Raw genomic sequence first — 16,267 nt, 5'->3', positions numbered from 1 at the left:
GTCAGATTGGCATTCAGGCTTCTTATCCAGTGAGACCTCCATTGATTCCTAGGAGTTTAGTGTCTGCTTGAACTGAGCATGCGCAGGGAAAGTCATACTTTATGACATCCACAGTTCCACAGAAGGCCACGGAATCCATCTAGGGGACACAGAAGGCACTCCCGGTGCCCTGACTTCCTTCCTGGGCCTCTGCTTTTCTAGAAGCAGAACACTAGCAATGTTAGCTTGGGGTGACAGGGACTTACCCACCAGGACAGCTGCTGCAATGCCTAAAGCTCTAATCCAGGCATCCGCACAGAGCAGATCTTCTCCATAGATAGAGCCCTGGCTGCTGTAGGAGCATGGAAGTGACTATTAGTCCTGTGACAAAAGGGCGTGGGTTCAGTGCTGCAGTTCACCGATGCTAAGGCGAAACATGCCAAGGGTCACTGGTGGTGTGAGGTCATTTGCAAGTTTAGCACTCTGGGGGTGATGGGGTTTTCACCAGCCTCAGCAAAGCGGAAGCAGCGAATTCCCGAGAACTTTTCTTCCTGCCTCAGATTTGTCAGATCTGGGTCAGCCACTCCTTTCCCCCAATTTATCCTGCCAGCAGGTGTCTGAAGCAGCAGAGACAAGCTAATCAAAGCTGCTGGCAGTTAAAAATAAATCTTGAGTGTCAGGGATACGCTCAGGCTAGGAGGAGGTGAGCAGGGCAGGCTGAGAACAGTAGCTCCTCTTTTCTCTCTCGCTTGTGTCTGGAGTTTAAGGGGGAATATGAAATCAGTTCCTCATGGTTTTGCATTGCCCTTCCCTGTGTTCTTCCTACTCAAAGCATGGTTTCCAGACCAGCAGCACTGACCACGCTTAGAAGTGTGTTAGAAATGCATAGCCTCAGGCCCCACTCCAGACCTACTGAGTCAGAATTTGCATTTTAACAAGGTCTCCCTTTAAAAGGGAGGCAGCTCTTCTCCTAAAAGGAGCCTGGGTTTGTGCCGTGAGTTCAAATGCAGCTCTACTACATATTAAGCTAAATCTTCTTGCAACTGGTATTTGCATCAAGGATTGGAGAAGCTGTGCCCTAGGTTTTCAGAGTTACTGAAGCCTTGACTCTTCAGTACTGAACCTAGGGAATTTGTGGATAGGTGAACTCAATTGTCTTTCTTCGGCTTTTCCCTCTTCTGGATTGCAGAAACTTCAGGGAAGAGTCCCAAGAATGAACAGATTTTCAGGCCCCAGTCAGTCTTGATTGCAAAACTCAAGTCCTATCTAGGATGTGTGCACTCAGCAATGTGTATCTGAGAGCCAAGGTCTGCAGGGATCCCTTCTAGGTAGGTCAGAGGTCTGTCTGGCAAATACAGCCTATAAATGAGGTATGTTCCCATGAATTAAAGGATTTTGCTAGGCCTAGTCTGGTGAAGTTCTGTAACAAAACTCCACCATAAGGCCAGGTGCAGTGGCTCACCCCGTAATCCCAGCACTTTGGGAGGCTGAGACGGGCAGATCACCTGAGGTGAGGAGTTTGAGACCAGCCTGGCCAACATGGTAAAACTCCATCTCTACTAAAAATACAAAAAATTAGCTGGCTGTGATGGCACATGCCTGTAGTCCTAGCTACTCAGGAGACTGAGACCAAAGAATCGCTTGAACCTGGGAGGTGGAGACTGCAGTGAGATGTAATTGTGCCACTGCACTCCAGCCTGGGTGACAGAACGAGACTCCATCTCAAAAAAAAGAGAAAACTCCACCATGGAGCCAGAGACCAGCCTTTTTATTTATTTATTTATTTATTTATTTATTTATTTATGTATTTTGAGATGGAGTTTCACTCTTGTCGCCCAGGCTGGAGTGCAATGGCACGATCTCGGCTCACTGCAACCTCTGCCTCTAATGTTCAAGTGATTCTCCTGCCTCAACCTCCTGAGTAGCTGGGGTTACAGGTGCCCGCCACCACACCTGGCTAATTTTTTGTATTTTTAGTAGAGACGAGGTTTCACCATGTTGGCCAGGCTGGTCTCAAACTCTTGACCTCAGGTGATCTACCCGCCTCGGTCTCCCAAAGTGCTGGGATTACAGGATTGAGCCACTGTGCCCGGCCAGAGGCCAGCCTTTATTTATGTGTAATTAAAACAAATGATCTTGCAGGAAAACTATTTTTCAAATGGAATATTCCAACATTTCTCCCTAACTTTTCATCTCTACTTCAGGAGACCAATGTGATACTTCAGAAAGAAAACCCAAAGGGAGCATTTTGTGACCCTAAGTTTGTGGGATAAATTGAATTTTTAAAGTTAAATAAACCCTTTTCATATTCGCTGGACTAATGTCTGGAGAATGACTATCTCCCACTAGTGGTCAGGGAAGAAGGAATGGAGACTGCTAATGAGAAGACCTGGTCCTCCTGGTGTCTCATTTATCCTCATTAAACCCTGCTTAGCGGTAGTCCAGGGAGCCCTGGTATTTGCTGATTTTGGAACTAGCGGCCTCCAAGTCTTAATGGACTTCACCGAATCCATGCCCACGCCTCTTTCGAGCACCCACTATGTCCCAGCACTCCCACAACAGCCCGGTCACTGAGAGCTTTAGGGGTCTCACCAGAGGTCAAAGGCAAAAAGCACCCGAGGATGCCCAGCTTTCTGTGCAGCAGAAGTAAGAAATGGGGAGTGGCAGCCTCGTTTCCGGGGAAGCCAGGAGAGGTGACTCTCATCACCCAGTCAGCCTCTGTAATTCATATGCGTGGCGAGGAGAGTAATTAAATGCTACTCTTGGAAAAGAGCTACTTGCGTTCTTGATGGCGCCTGATTATTTATTTCCTTGAGAGGATGAGAGAATGGTCGTTAGGGTTTCTGTCTCTCTGAGCCTGAGGTTTGCTCTCCTCAGCTTCATCAGAGAAAGGAAGCCGAGGCCACTCTGCTCACTGGGAAGGTGTTTTGGCTTCCTTCTAATGCCTTTCTTCTAAAAGAACAATGAGCCACCTTAGCCCACAGCCCAGCAGCTCTGCACCCCGCCCAAACCCTCATGCATATTCATCCTGCTTCAAAGAGCACAGCATGGAATATGCAAATTAGCCAGGCAGGAGCTGGTTGGCATTTTGATAATAGCTTTGTCTGAAAAACCCCAGAGACACATGCACATCTAGTTTCTCTCTTTCTCCCTTTCTCTTTTCTCTACCCCTGTGTCCTGCTCCTCTCTTTCATTCCTAGCCTCCCAGAGAACAGGAAAATGAATCACAAAACCAAAGAAGCAAGTTATGGAGGAGCCTGGCATCTCTATGCCAGTCCAGTGTGCTTCCGCTTCTGCCTCTCTCCTCTCTCCTCCTTGAACTGGGTCATTTTGTTTTTTTCTTACCAAAGTGTTGACTGATCTGACAACACCTCAGGGTCTCCTGGCTTGTCCTCTGCTCTCCATTGACTCCCCCAGCTCTTGGCTCTCTCCTGGGGATTAACTTCCTTCCCTTTGTCTTTCTTCTTCCATCTTCCAACCTGCTTTGCCCTTACTCTCAGCAGTCAAGTCTAAGAACCTAAGAACCTAAGAACCTAAAAACCTGGCCTTGCCTTCCATGCAAGAAAAAAAGGAATCAGCTGCGCATGTCAGGAGAGAAGTTTTGGATGTCAGCTGTCATCACTGACACAGGCCACTTGGACTCAACATTTCCTGACACACACCAATCTCTAAGACACATCTGTGCAACCATCACAAACAGTGCAGTTGGTGGTGCCACTGCCCCTCCTTTATCCTGGCAGCAGCCTCTCCCCCATGGCTTGCTTCCTGAACCCCTCCCATGGCAGAGCTACTTGAGTAGTACGAAGAGCAATTTCTTAAGCTCAGAGGATGTGAGTCCTGCTCCTTCTTCCCAAAATGTAGATGGAGCTGGTGGGCGACAGGGTCGATGGTCTGCTGTGGGAGAAGCAGGCTGGGTTTGAAGCGCACATCTTTGGATGCTGTTTCATCTTGGACCATGGAGGAGAGGGGTATAGGCAGGTGCAGGGACACAGGAACCTCCTGGGATTTGAGGACAGAGGGGGCCTCTCTGACTCCAAAGACCAGCCTGGGTCAGCTAAGGATTGGGGAGGCAGCTTATCTCCTAAAAGGAGCATGGGTTTTGTGCCTTGAGTTCAAATCCAGCTCTAGATACGTACTAAGCTAAATAAGTTTTTAGAAAATTACTTAATTTCTCTGAGCCTTGGTTTCCTCATTTTAAAAAATGGGAATACTAATATTAATGATAATACTAGTAATTCTCCCACAGTTGTTTTAAATAATCTTTAGTGTCTAGCAGGTATGCTAAGTGCTCAATGAAGCATGACTTTTATTTTTTTCTAGTAAACTTCAAAAACCATAGAGAAAGGCCTGGTTCTGTAGCCTCTTCAGCCTTGGGGACGTGATCATTTTTTCAATCCAACAGGCATAAAAGACCTGAAAACAAAATCAAAACAAGACAGGTGCAGCCCATTCCCCTAAAACCAGGCTTTTTTTTTTTTTTTTTTCTAAGATGAAGTTTCACTCTTGTTGCCCAGGCTGGAATGCAATGGCATGATCTCTGCTCACTGCAACCTCCAACTCCTGGGTTCAAGTGATTCTCCTGCCTCAGCCTCCCAAGTAGCTGGGACTATAGGCACCCACCACCATGCCCTGCTAATTTAAAAAATATTTTTAGTAGAGATGGGGTTTCACCATGTTGGCCAGGTTGGTTTGGAACTCCTGACCTCAAGTGATCCACCAACGTTAGCCTCCCAAAGTGCTGGGACTACCGGTGTAAGCCACTGCATCCAGCCTAAAACCAGCTTTACACCTACGCTTTATCCTCATTAAACCCTGCTTAGTGGTAGTCCAGGGAGCCTTGGTACTTGCTGATTTTGGAACTAGCGGCCTCCAATACATCTGGACAAGAAGACAAAGTGAAGAGGCAAGAGTGGGAGTGTATTCTGATTCCTCAGCAGGTTCATTCAAGGGAAGGGGTGGAGGAGGGATGGTGAAAAGTCACATTTATTTTTGAGCTTAGAGAACAGACTCTATTTCCACTGGCAGAGAGATGGGTGGGCTCACAGAAGAAAAACACACAGACCACTGCAGACATGCTCAGGGAAGCCTCCTGTGCTTTAAGAATAGGTGAGACAGGTGGGAACATGACAATTCGTTTAAGAGGTTGGAGAAAGGTTCTGTAAATCTCCTGAACTGCTGCTGCTCCCGCAAATTACATAAGCCCTGAAGACCACTAGTGTGCAGTCTGGAGGCTTCCTACATATGCCCTCTGTCTGCAGAAGGCAGAGCTCACTCAGATCACTGGGTGGAAGCTGGAGGGGTGAGTTGGCTCTGTGTAACAATTTGGCCTTCTTTGCCCTGGGAGGCAGTGGGCAGTGTAAAGTAAAGAGAAATGCCTTTTTTTTTGAGACAGGGTTTTGCTCTGTCACCCAGGCTGGAGTGCAGTGGCATGATCATGGCTCACTGCAGCCTCAACCTCCCGGGCTCAAGCAGCTTTCTCATCTCAGCCTTCTGAGTAACTGGGACCACAGGCACAGGCAACCATGCCTAACTATATATATACATATATATATATATATATATTTTTTTTTTTTTTGTAGAGATGGGTGTTCACTAGGGGTTGCCTAGGCTGGTCTCAAACTCCTGGGCTCAAGTGGTCCTCCTGCCTCAGCTTCCCAAATTGCGGGGATTACAGATGTGACCCACTGTGCCTGGCCAAGAGATGACAATTTAGTGTTCTGTGGGTGGGATTCCTATGTGGCATGGGTGAGTTGGGTTTGCTGACCCACAGTACCCTTTTCATGACTGAGAAATCATTGTTTTCTAACTCTAGGCTTGGATTCCTGTTAAGACGCAAATTCAGCTGAGATGAGCAGTACTGTGAGCATCAGGTGTTTTCTGCTCAGAGTGACTCACTGCCGATCCTTTTGTGGAATCAGATTGAGAATCTCCGGGGTGCTACTAAAAATGCACCCACCTGTGCCCCACCCTGTGGGTTTCTGATTTAGTAGATGGAGGATAGAACTTGGGCACCTGCAACTAAAGCTTGCTCAGCAATTCTAAAGTGCACTCCAGCTGAGAATCGCTGGGTTAGGGGTTGGAGGAGAGACGAAGACACCCATTGGGTTTGGAGGCGGGGAAGCTTCCATCATAACAGAGCAGTTATCTAATATTTCACCTCCTTCCAAAATGTGTTCCTACATGATTCACAGTGTTAACCAGTCGAAAAGGAAGCAAGATGTGTGAAGCGGACTGGCTGTTGGAAGCTGGCCAGTGATGTCAATGTCAGCTTCTCCAGCAGGGTGGGTGGCTTCCAAGGAGAGCAGCTGCATTCCCAGGAGGAGCTGGGAAGCTGCTGAGCTGTCATCCACAGGAGTAGCATTTCATCAGCTATCAACTGAAGGGGCTCCTCGTGCCGTCTCCTCTAATCCCCTCAATGTGCAAATGACGGAAGTTGCTTTAGAGGGTCCCTGTGTGTAAGGGAAAGAATCTCAATTGCATGCAGGGGAACCTAGTGTTCTTCTTTCCTATGCAAAGGGATCAGGTGAGGCCCACAGATGGGCAGAGCTGGCCTTAAATGAATTTGGTAGAATAAAAATTTTGCAGTACATCAGTGGAAACAGCTACCTAGAAATTCACAGGAATAACAGGTGGATGTGAGGCATACACACCTGTAGTAGGTTCTCTGAATAATAAGATGAAAAAAATGTGAAAATGAAAAGGTATAATGAGATACACATAACTGAAGGGAATTGTCTTAAATGGCTGATTGTAATGAGATGTACATAAATTGTAAGGCTTGTAATGAAATGAAAAAAAATCATATTCTTGCCTGCTAATACTGGGTGTAATGTCTATACCAGAAATGTTGTCTCAGTGCGTTGAGTGTAATGAGATGCACATAATTTTAAAGAGTGTAATGAGATGAAAAATAAATCAAACACTTGTCTTAAAATGAAAGATGTACTAAGAGGCACACACCTGAAGGGCATTGTCCTAAATGGGTTCGATTTAATAAGATGCATTTAATTTGCAAAGGGGCTAAATGAGATTGGCCCAGAGAGAGGCTGAGAAATAAAAAATATAAGATACACTTGAAAGTGATATAATAAAACCTGCCTCGTCTGTGGGATGAAAATAAGGTCCCCAGGTAGAAATGCACCGTGTGAGGTGATCGACATTCTGTCAGTCCTCGGCGCTCGGTCCTTTGGTCTGTGGTGCTCTGCAAAGTTCTCCATCCTTTGTCCCCAGTAGGACACCAGGCACATAGTGGGCACCTGGGAATTCGTACTGAATGAATAACTGGCTTGAGGGTGGTAGTCTCTCTGGCTAAAGGAAGTTAAAGGAGCAGCTATAATGCAAAGAGCTTCAAATGACAATTGAAAATTATTATTTTTTTAATTTTTATTTTTGAGACAGTCTCACTCTGTCACCCAGGCTGGAGTGCAGGGGTGCAATCTCAGTTCACTGCAACCTCTGCCTCCCGGAATCAAATGATTCTTATACCCCAGCCTCCCCGAGTAGCTGGGACTACAGGTGTGTGCCACCACATTTGGGTAATTTTTGTATTTTTAGTAGAGACAGGGTTTCACCATCTTGGCCAGGCTGGCCTCAAACTCCTGACCTCATGTGATCTACCCGCCTCGGCCTCCCAGAGTGCTGGGATTACAGGTGTGAGCTACCGTGTTTGGCCGACAGTTGAAAACTATTTTCTGAGAGCAATGTTCCTCCAAGTCTTTGGGCATCCTGCCTAGCTATCTGGGGCAAACACTGGTTGTGGAACCTACATTGTATCTATAACTAGCAACCCTGGTGATTTTTATGCCCAAGTCTCATTGTTGCCTGAGGAGGCAAGGTAAGCAGATAATGTATGAATAAAGCTATCTGGATGTGAGACACAGGTATACTTTGCAATGAAAGGTAGGAGTATTTTTATGCCCACAAACAAATACATGCTCTCCAATATTTTGTACCAAAGGCAGGGCCCTCCCTCTTGGACTATCTTGTTTTCTTACACTTGATAGAGAAATGGGTATAAATATTCCCCTTCTTAAAAACAACCACTTAGATATTGCAGGGAAAGGAAAAAAAATAAGCCTCCCAAATAGTAACAGCCAATAATAAATGGCAATGAACCCTCAGCCTCAGTGTTTGGGAGACCACAGGGGCCGCAAATGTCCCACTGACATGGAGAACATGGCTTAGCGGGCAGCAGTTAATTCAACTACACTCAATCATGGCCACATGGGAATATTTAGGTCCCAAGTTGCCCGATTGCCCGATTTTTCAGGAGAAGACAGAAATCTGATTTTTAAATGTCTAACCTTCTAAGTCTTAAATGTTGGCACACAATTTTTAAAAAACAATATATGGTTCAAAACAAGTCTGAAAATTGTATTTAACCTGAACCTCATGGTGGAGCTGAGAGCTTCCTGCTTTGCAACTCCTAATGATGAAGTCTGAGCTCTCTGTGCTAAGGATGAGATCACAGTTATAGCCATTATAGGGATGCTACAAGCACTCTTTCAGTCTCAATCTTTTTCTTTCTTCTTGTATATATATTTTAAAATAATAGAGATGGGGGAGCCTCGCTATTTCCCCAGGCTGGTCTTAAAATCCTAGGCTCAGTGATCCTCCCACCTTGGACAACCAAAATGTTGAGATTACAGGTGTGAGCCACTGCACTGGGCACAGTATCAGTCTTTTTCTAGTGGAATGTAAACTCCCTGAAGTAAAGAACTCTGTCTTTGTCAGCCACAGCTGTATCCTTGTACAGCAATGCCTGGGACAGAGTTGGGGCTTGCTAAATGCATGTTGAGAGAAGGAGCAACTCATCAGGAATGAATTGAATGAATTGAGGAGGCTGCAGTGTGGCAGTCACGGCCCTCCTTGGGGCGCCACGCAAGGCAGGAGAAGGGATCCTTGGTAAGGAAGTTGAGCTGTGGCCACCAACTCCCATGAGCAGGATCTCTGAACTTGAAAGGTCTTTCCTGATGGGTCGGGGGTGGAGGACAGACGTCAGTCTGAACAGTTGCCAGCACCCTGATATTGGAGTTCTACTATGGGATAAAGGAAACCTTCCCCTACTGCTCACCCTATCATCCATCTCTTGTATTTCCACAGGGATTATGGTGTGTCTTTTCCTTGGGTCGGGTAGCATTTGGATCATGCACAGAGAGAGGTTGTTGGCTTCTCAAAACACAATACCTACATCTCAAGTGATTTAAGAAGCCCCTTTTCGGCCAGGAGTGGTGGTTCACGCCTCAAACCCCAGCACTTTGGGACGCTGAGGCAGGCAGACCGCTAGAGCTCAAGAGTTGGAGACCGGCCTGGGCAACATGACAAAACCCCATCTCTACAAAAACAAAACAAAACAAAACAAAACAAAAAATTAGCTGGGCCTTGTGGCGCACACCATAGCCCCACTACTCAGGAGACCAAGGCAGGATAATCGCTTGAGCCTGGGAGGTAGAAGTTACAGTAAACCGGGATTGTGCCATGGCACCCCAGCCTGGGTGATGGGAGAGAAAACCTGTCTCAAAAAAATAATTAAAAAAAAGAAACCCACTTTCAGTTGGCAGTGTGGTTGAAAAGATGGCAGAACTTGATAAAAAAAGGAGGGAGAGCGTAGGACAGGTTACTCTGTGATTTCTTTAGAATAGTGTTCCCTGAAGTGTGTTTTGTGGAATATTGATATAACTTGAACAGTTATTACTTGAAAAATAAAAGGAGGGGGTGGAGCAAACAAATCTGGGAACAACTGAAACAAAGTTAAACAGGTGTCTTTCCTGCAGGACTTTTCAGAGCCTTTAGTACAATAATGTGCATGATGAAACTCTGCTAACGAAATACAATATGCAATTAATCTTAGGCTAATTTGGGCATGGATCTTTTTGTTTGTTTGTTTTTGTTTGGTTTTTAGCATATCTTTTAGCAGCGTGTTCCTTAGAAACCACTATCTTAAAAGACTTGTCTTCCCAGCTCTGGAGGTGAGGTTCCAATCAACTTACAGTTCTTGAGATTTTCTCGGTCTGCCCAGAGAGCAGGGGTTTCTGCTGAGTTTGCAGAACTCTCTCCAGGTGTGACGAGGGGGAGGGAGGTTGGGCTCCCTGAGGGCAGTGATTCAAGGAAGGCCACTAGAGCTGGCCAGAGCCCCCTTTGCCTGTACAACCAACCACTGGCTTCCCTATCTTCCACCTGGCCATAGGGGGATATGCCAGTAAATGCAAACGCTCCAGCATCCCCGAATGTGAACAAGGCACGTTCTGCTTCTAAACAGATGCCCCAGACCTCTCAGCAAGGGTAGCTAAGGAAGGAACCCTTTCATCTGGAGGTGACAAGAAGGACTGCCTCTCACTTCTGTAAGGAGATCAGCTGCCGGGGGATTATGGTGCTGACCCCTGGGATTCAAGGGCAGGCTTCTGGACATAGTTCCAGGGTGAAAGGTGGCAGCCGAGACTGCCTCTACCTCCTGCTGCCTGGGACTTTCACCTGCTGATCAGGAAACAGTGGGCACTGAAGGCTGGGTGTGGGCTTCAATCATGAAAACCCTCTTGGGCCGAGGATGGAGACAGGAAAGCAGAGGCCTTTGAGGGAGGCGGAGTATGGTGGACAAGAGGGACCAAATTCAGAGCTTCTGCTGTGGTCGAGGAAGCTGTCAGGAGAGGGCAGTGCAGAGCTTCCTTGCCTTGCCTCCCTAGCTCTGCCTTACAACTGGCGGCACACAAGGTGAGTGTGCTGAACTTGGCTCTTCCTCCCCAGACAGCTCGGCTGAGCTCACGTGGGAAGCACATCTACCTTGTCTCCTTCCCTGGGTAGTCAGGTGTACACTGAGGCCTCCAAATTCTGTCTGGCCTTGGGTCCCATGAAAACAGCAAATGATTGCCACAGCAACCACAGAAAGAGAATTGTGCACCAGGGTTACGGTAGGTAATAAGATTTACTGAAAACATCTCGGCCACATTCAGTACTGGTTTGGTGGATACATCAGAAGGAGGTTGCATAACATTAGGCAGGTGGAGGGGCTGGGAGGAAGAGACGTGGGCACCTGTGTGCCAGTGTGCCCATGCTGGGGGACGCCTGTCCAGGTGGTGGGTGGAACAGTGTGTGTGTGTGTGTGTGTGTGTGTGTGTGTGCATGTGTGTGTGTGTGTGCTTGTTAACAAGAAAAACGAACCAGAAAAGAAAATGTATTTTATCCCACTGCACATTGTAAAAGTCTCACGCCAAAAAAGCTAGACTTTCCCCTATGTATGGCATCAAAAGGGAGTAAAAAATGATTGGATCACCCAGATTATAAATAAGGTTATTTGTTTCTCAAAAATCCCTATTAAAACATTAAATATCAGCTCTTTTGGGGGAGAAATACATTCATTTCAGGGAGACCTCAGAAGAGTGACCGTCCTTTTGCTCTACCCCAACCAGGTGGAGGAGGGGAAGCCCCAGAGGACCCCAAGGGTCCCCTCCAGTTGAGCCAGGTTGCCACTCACATCCTGCCACTGAAGGAGATGGCTAATGCACAATTTACAAATGAAACTGCATGTCCATTAAATTAAACCCAATGGAAAACACACATGTGACCAGTTCTGTCATTCACAGCCATGGGATGAGAGGGAATGGGAGGAGAGGGTGCCAACCAAGGGAGTCTGGAAGGTGGGTGGGAGGGCATGTGTTAGCGCGGACAGTGGAGAGCCTCCTCCTCCTTCCAGGAGCCCCAGTTCCTCCAGGGCTGTGGACAGCAGGGTTAGAACCTCGGGGTAGGTGGAGTGGGCACCCCTGCAGGCGTGGAACACTGAGGGAGGGGACATCTAGGATAAAACCCCATTGTCCTGTTGTTACAGGAGCTGAGTTCTGTGACCGCCTAGGGACAGCTGTGGCCCCAAAGTCATCTTGATATGGCTCCCAGCCCAGGGTCTGCCATCTCCTTGGCTCCTGGAGTCAACCCAGGAGAAGGGACTCCTTTTAACCTCCCACAGGTTGAGCCCACCAGCTTACAATTAGTTTCCGGGAGACAGTGAAGGGTACCATGGCTCCCATCCCTCTCTCCCACATCCATGGCTGCTGTGCGCAGAGACAGGGCCTTGGAGGGATGAGCTGGAGGCCGGTGGATTCCATCCCATTCTGATCTGCAAGATGTGATGCCTCAGGCCCTCCCACTCCTCTGCCCACTGGTCATGCTTTGGGGCTCCCTCCTGCCCTTGAATGTCTGTCAAAGGAACTGAGAACCTTCTGGGGATGAAACCCAGACCCCCTCTGCCTCTCCCTTTCCTTCTCAGTCTGCTCCCGGCAAAGGCCCACCCTGCGAACAGCACCAATCTGCCTCAGAGTGCAAGGCTTGTAAACAGCTCAAGTCCTTCCGTGAGTGGGGCCGTGGGTGCCATCTGTCCTCAGGGATTTGGTGAGTCCAGATCTCAGTCCTGACTTTCCACACAGGCTGCTCGACTGGCCCAGCCAAACAGAGTCCTCTGAAGTTCCGGGGAAGTGGGGCTGGGATCCTCATTGAAGCTCGGTGGTTGGGAAGGAACAGGTGTCTCCTCTGCCTTTCTTCAAGCTACTGATTTGGGGAAGCTAGGGCCCTTGGTGCTGCCTGCCCATGTCCCCTTCCCCCCCACCCTGAAGGCCTCCCAGCGACACTCCTCTCCTGCTTGGTGATCAGTGCCATCTGGGCTGCCCGACTACTCCAGGGAGTCACTGTGTTCCAAGCCCAGGTCGCTGACATTCGTCGTCTGCAGCTCGTCGACCTCTTCCTCCAGCTCCTCCTCATCCTCCTCTTCCATCTCATCCTCATCCTCTTCTTCTGTCCCATCCAATGAGTCATCATGTGCAGCCATCATAGCCTGCTGCATGGCCATGGTGGCATTGTCTGAGGACAGGGACTGCAGGTTGTCCAGGCTGATGGAACCTGCGTGAAAGAAAGCAAGGGTCAGGAGAAGGCAGGGGTGGCCGGTCGGGGCCAGCACGTCTGTGTTGGACAGGGTTTAATGGACTTGCTCATAGAGCGGTGAACTCCTCATTTCTAGGGCTGCTGAAGCCTGAGCTGGACAATGCCCTGGTGTGAAGTCTCCCATCCATTCACTCATCAGCTACTTCCTGCCCCATCTCAGGAAGCAGCTCTCCCAGCCACCATTCACTGAGCATTTTCTTTATGTGTTAACCACTTTTGACTTTCTAACAGTTCTGTAAGGCCGGTGTCACTATCCTCCATTATAGAGAGGAGGAAACTGAGTCTCAGGCAGTCACGTCATTAGCTCAAGATGACACTGTCAGTGATGACAGAACTGAAATTCTCTCCCAGGTTGGTCTAGCCCCCTAAATCTGTTTTTTTCCCATCATACCTCATAAGATGATGGCCCATCACAAAGGAACCTGTGTGCAACCACACACATACACTTGTGCATGAGGATATGTGTGCACACATGCACACCTACATCCCACTCCCCATGCAGAGCTATCTTCATGTGCCAAGCTATAAAATGTCTGGCTCATTGAATTATTCATGGTGCACTAGGCGACTGGCAATTAGAAAAGTGTATATGGAGGGTGTGATGGAGAAGCTGGGAAAACAGAGCTCTTCCTGGCCTCTGTTCACGAGCCAGCTGCCTGCGTTGATATTTATAGATGGCCTTGGCTCTGGGGGAGCTGTGCAGATACTGAGTGGTGCTAAGGAACTCAGATGGGAGTGGACATGGCGGGGGAGCTCTGCTGAGCAGTCACTGACTTGAGTGACCACCAATCCCGCTTGTCTTTATGAGAGTGCATCTGGTCTGTTAAATTATGTACAAAAACATCCCCCTCTTTAGGGCTTTGGGGAAGGATAATCACTATAACAGAGCAGGGACAGGAGCCCAGGTAAGGAGATAGCCCTTGAATCTTTGCACAGCTTGACCTGAGGAAGCTCCAGGAACACCACCTGCCCTTGTCTAGGGTGCACGCAGCCCCAGTTCTTACCATCGGGGTTTGTCCCTGGGGCACTGCCCTGCTGCTGCAGCACTCCCGCCGCGATGGAGTTGGGCCAGAATCTTTGGGTGGGCCGGTGCTGAGACTTGATCTTCTTGGCTTTGGGGGCAGGGTCTGGGTTGCTGGCATCAAGCATGGGCTGCAGGATGCGCCTCCGGGCATTGATGAACCTGCTCAGGGGTAAAGCGGAGACCTGGTTAGTCACCGCCTGCATGGCCTTCAGGTGGGGGCAGGGAGGGTGAAGCTGCCTTCAGACTCCATTACACAGCAGACTGGGGTTCCCATATAGGATGTAAAAGCCTAGCAGGGAGAATGGCCCTGGGTACTGAGAAGTTCACGAAATCTCCCGGGGCTTGGTAACCACAAAGTCATATGGCAAGAGCACGTGGTGGGGTGGCGGGGGAGGTCAGAAATCCCTGCTCAAGACCTGCCAGCCTGAACAGAGGAGGAGAGTGTGGTAGTCTAGGCACCAACCTCTGACTTTTCTCCAGAGAGCTGGGGGCTCAAATCAGGGCCCCCAACTCTGGGGTCTACTTCCATCCAGCCAGACCTTGCTCTCTGAGTTCTCCATGACAGCCCAGCCAGGCACAGAGTCTGGGAAAGTCAAGATCCCTGTGGGGTCGGAATGCCTACTCTTCCTACTTCTCCCCACTCCCAGCTTTGCAGCATATTTTAGTTTTAGTTCACATGGGGGTGGGGTAGACCAGATGACCACTGGCCTCCAGTCCACGGGTGCAGGCAATCCTGTCCATCTCAAGAAGCTTCCAGGGACGTGCCTGACACAATGTCCCAGCAGAGGGCGCTGAGAAGCTGCAGATGAAGCCACAGGTGCCAGTGTTGATTCTTGTTTCCTGCTTCTAGCCCAAATGGGGGACTGGCATGGTAGGTGGGCTGAGACTGAGGCAGATCGGGGCATTCGAGTCTCTTTTCCCTGCTACATGTTCCCCTGCCCAGAAAGTAGCCCCTAGGTCTGCGAGCCTGCATGCAGGTGATGCAAACTCACCAGTTATTTACTTGCAGGAGGGTGAGGTTGGTCTGGGCTGCGATCTGCCTCTTCTCGTCCTCCGTGGGGTAGGGGTGCTGAAACGAGAGGTGAAGGATAGTGAGGGCTGGGCACATGCTGGTCTGGGCCCCCGAGAGACTGTGCCCATGCCATGGGCACTATGCTGAGCCAGGCAGCCTGAGTGGTGTGGGAACCCAAACTGGGAGAGTGTCATGTTTGCTCCCCACAGAGAATGGACCTAGAGCTTGGAGGAGGGCTGCCCCATGCCTGAGACTCCACATCCTGGGCTGGCCAGCCCCCTCAGTTGACCCCCCACAATGGGGAGCTGGGGAGGTTTCCCAAGAGCCAGGATGGTTCAGTACTGATAGCTTCCAAGGCATGTCCTTCTCACTTGATCCTCACTGCAGCCCCCAGCAGGCAGGGCAAACATTGTCAATATTAGGGTTTCCAATGGCCTCAAACGCCCATAGAAGATGGTAAGTGGGGTGAATGGATCAATTTAAGTTAACTAATATTTACTGAACATCTACTATGTGCCCACATTTATGCTAGGCATTGCTAGGAGACAGAAGAGAAATATAATGATAAGTGCTACTTGTATAGTGCTTTATAACCTGTAAAACGCCTTCATGCATTTTATTCATGAAAAATTATACTTTTATTTAATAAAGCACATTATTAAAACTCTGAAAAGTAGGCAAGTTAAGTATTGTTATTCCCACTTTGCAGATGAAGAGACAGAATGACTCCTCCAGTGTGCCCCAGACGGTAGCACCAGCTCAGGTCTTCCAATTTGGGTCCAGTCTTCCTTCCATTGCTTTAAGATGCCACTTTTTACAGGACTGAGTGGAGGTGAGAAAAACAGCGGGCCATGTGTCTCTCTCAGACCCTGCATGCTGCAGGCCATGCACTGACTATGCCTCTGTCCCCCCCTTCAGACTGCGTCATGAGGGCATCGGGATACTGAATGTATCCCCAGTGCCTTCCACATACAAATGACATACAAATGCCTGCTGAGTGAAAGAAAGCAAAAACAGAGCACTCGATGCTGTGGTTTGGGTGATGAGCACCACAGAAGCTATAGAGGCTAAGAAGGAGGAGAGAAACAGGTGCTGGCTAGAGGGGTGGGGGCTGAACAAGTCACATTAAAGAATGAGAAGGTTCTGGGTGGCAGTGGGAAGAGGGTCCTGACCCCATTGGGAGGGAGGCCACATGATGACTGAGTCTCTGCCTCCCTATGACTTGTTCAGGCCACAGCCCAGTGCCTGGCACCCAGCAGGCATGCAATTAAGGTGTGACAAAGGTCAGAATAGGTCAGAGTTTTGTCCTGGAAGCTAGAGGATGGTTGGGG

General features: G+C 48.8%; 1 protein-coding gene across 7 annotated transcripts in view; it reads right to left on the bottom strand.

Annotated features, from left to right (window-relative positions):
- Positions 1-10,878: 10,878 nt before the first annotated feature.
- Positions 10,879-16,267, bottom strand: part of PKNOX2 (PBX/knotted 1 homeobox 2) — a 266,160-nt gene continuing 260,771 nt past the window's right edge. For all 7 annotated transcript variants that reach the window (XM_064375536.1, XM_064375535.1, XM_021671229.2 and 4 more), the window contains 3 exons: positions 14,917-14,993; positions 13,905-14,083; positions 10,879-12,858 (listed from right to left, as the gene is read on the bottom strand). In XM_064375536.1, coding sequence (XP_064231606.1) covers positions 12,632-12,858; positions 13,905-14,083; positions 14,917-14,993 — 483 coding nt within the window. In that variant the 3' untranslated portion in view covers positions 10,879-12,631. The remainder of the gene's footprint in view (positions 12,859-13,904; positions 14,084-14,916; positions 14,994-16,267) is intronic.

The sequence above is a fragment of the Aotus nancymaae genome, unplaced genomic scaffold (genome assembly GCF_030222135.1).
Source record: "Aotus nancymaae isolate 86718 unplaced genomic scaffold, 86718_ANA_hifiasm-v0.15.2.pri h1tg000012l, whole genome shotgun sequence".
Classification (NCBI taxonomy): Eukaryota; Metazoa; Chordata; class Mammalia; order Primates; family Aotidae; genus Aotus; species Aotus nancymaae.
This window is presented reverse-complemented; position numbering and strand designations above follow the sequence as displayed.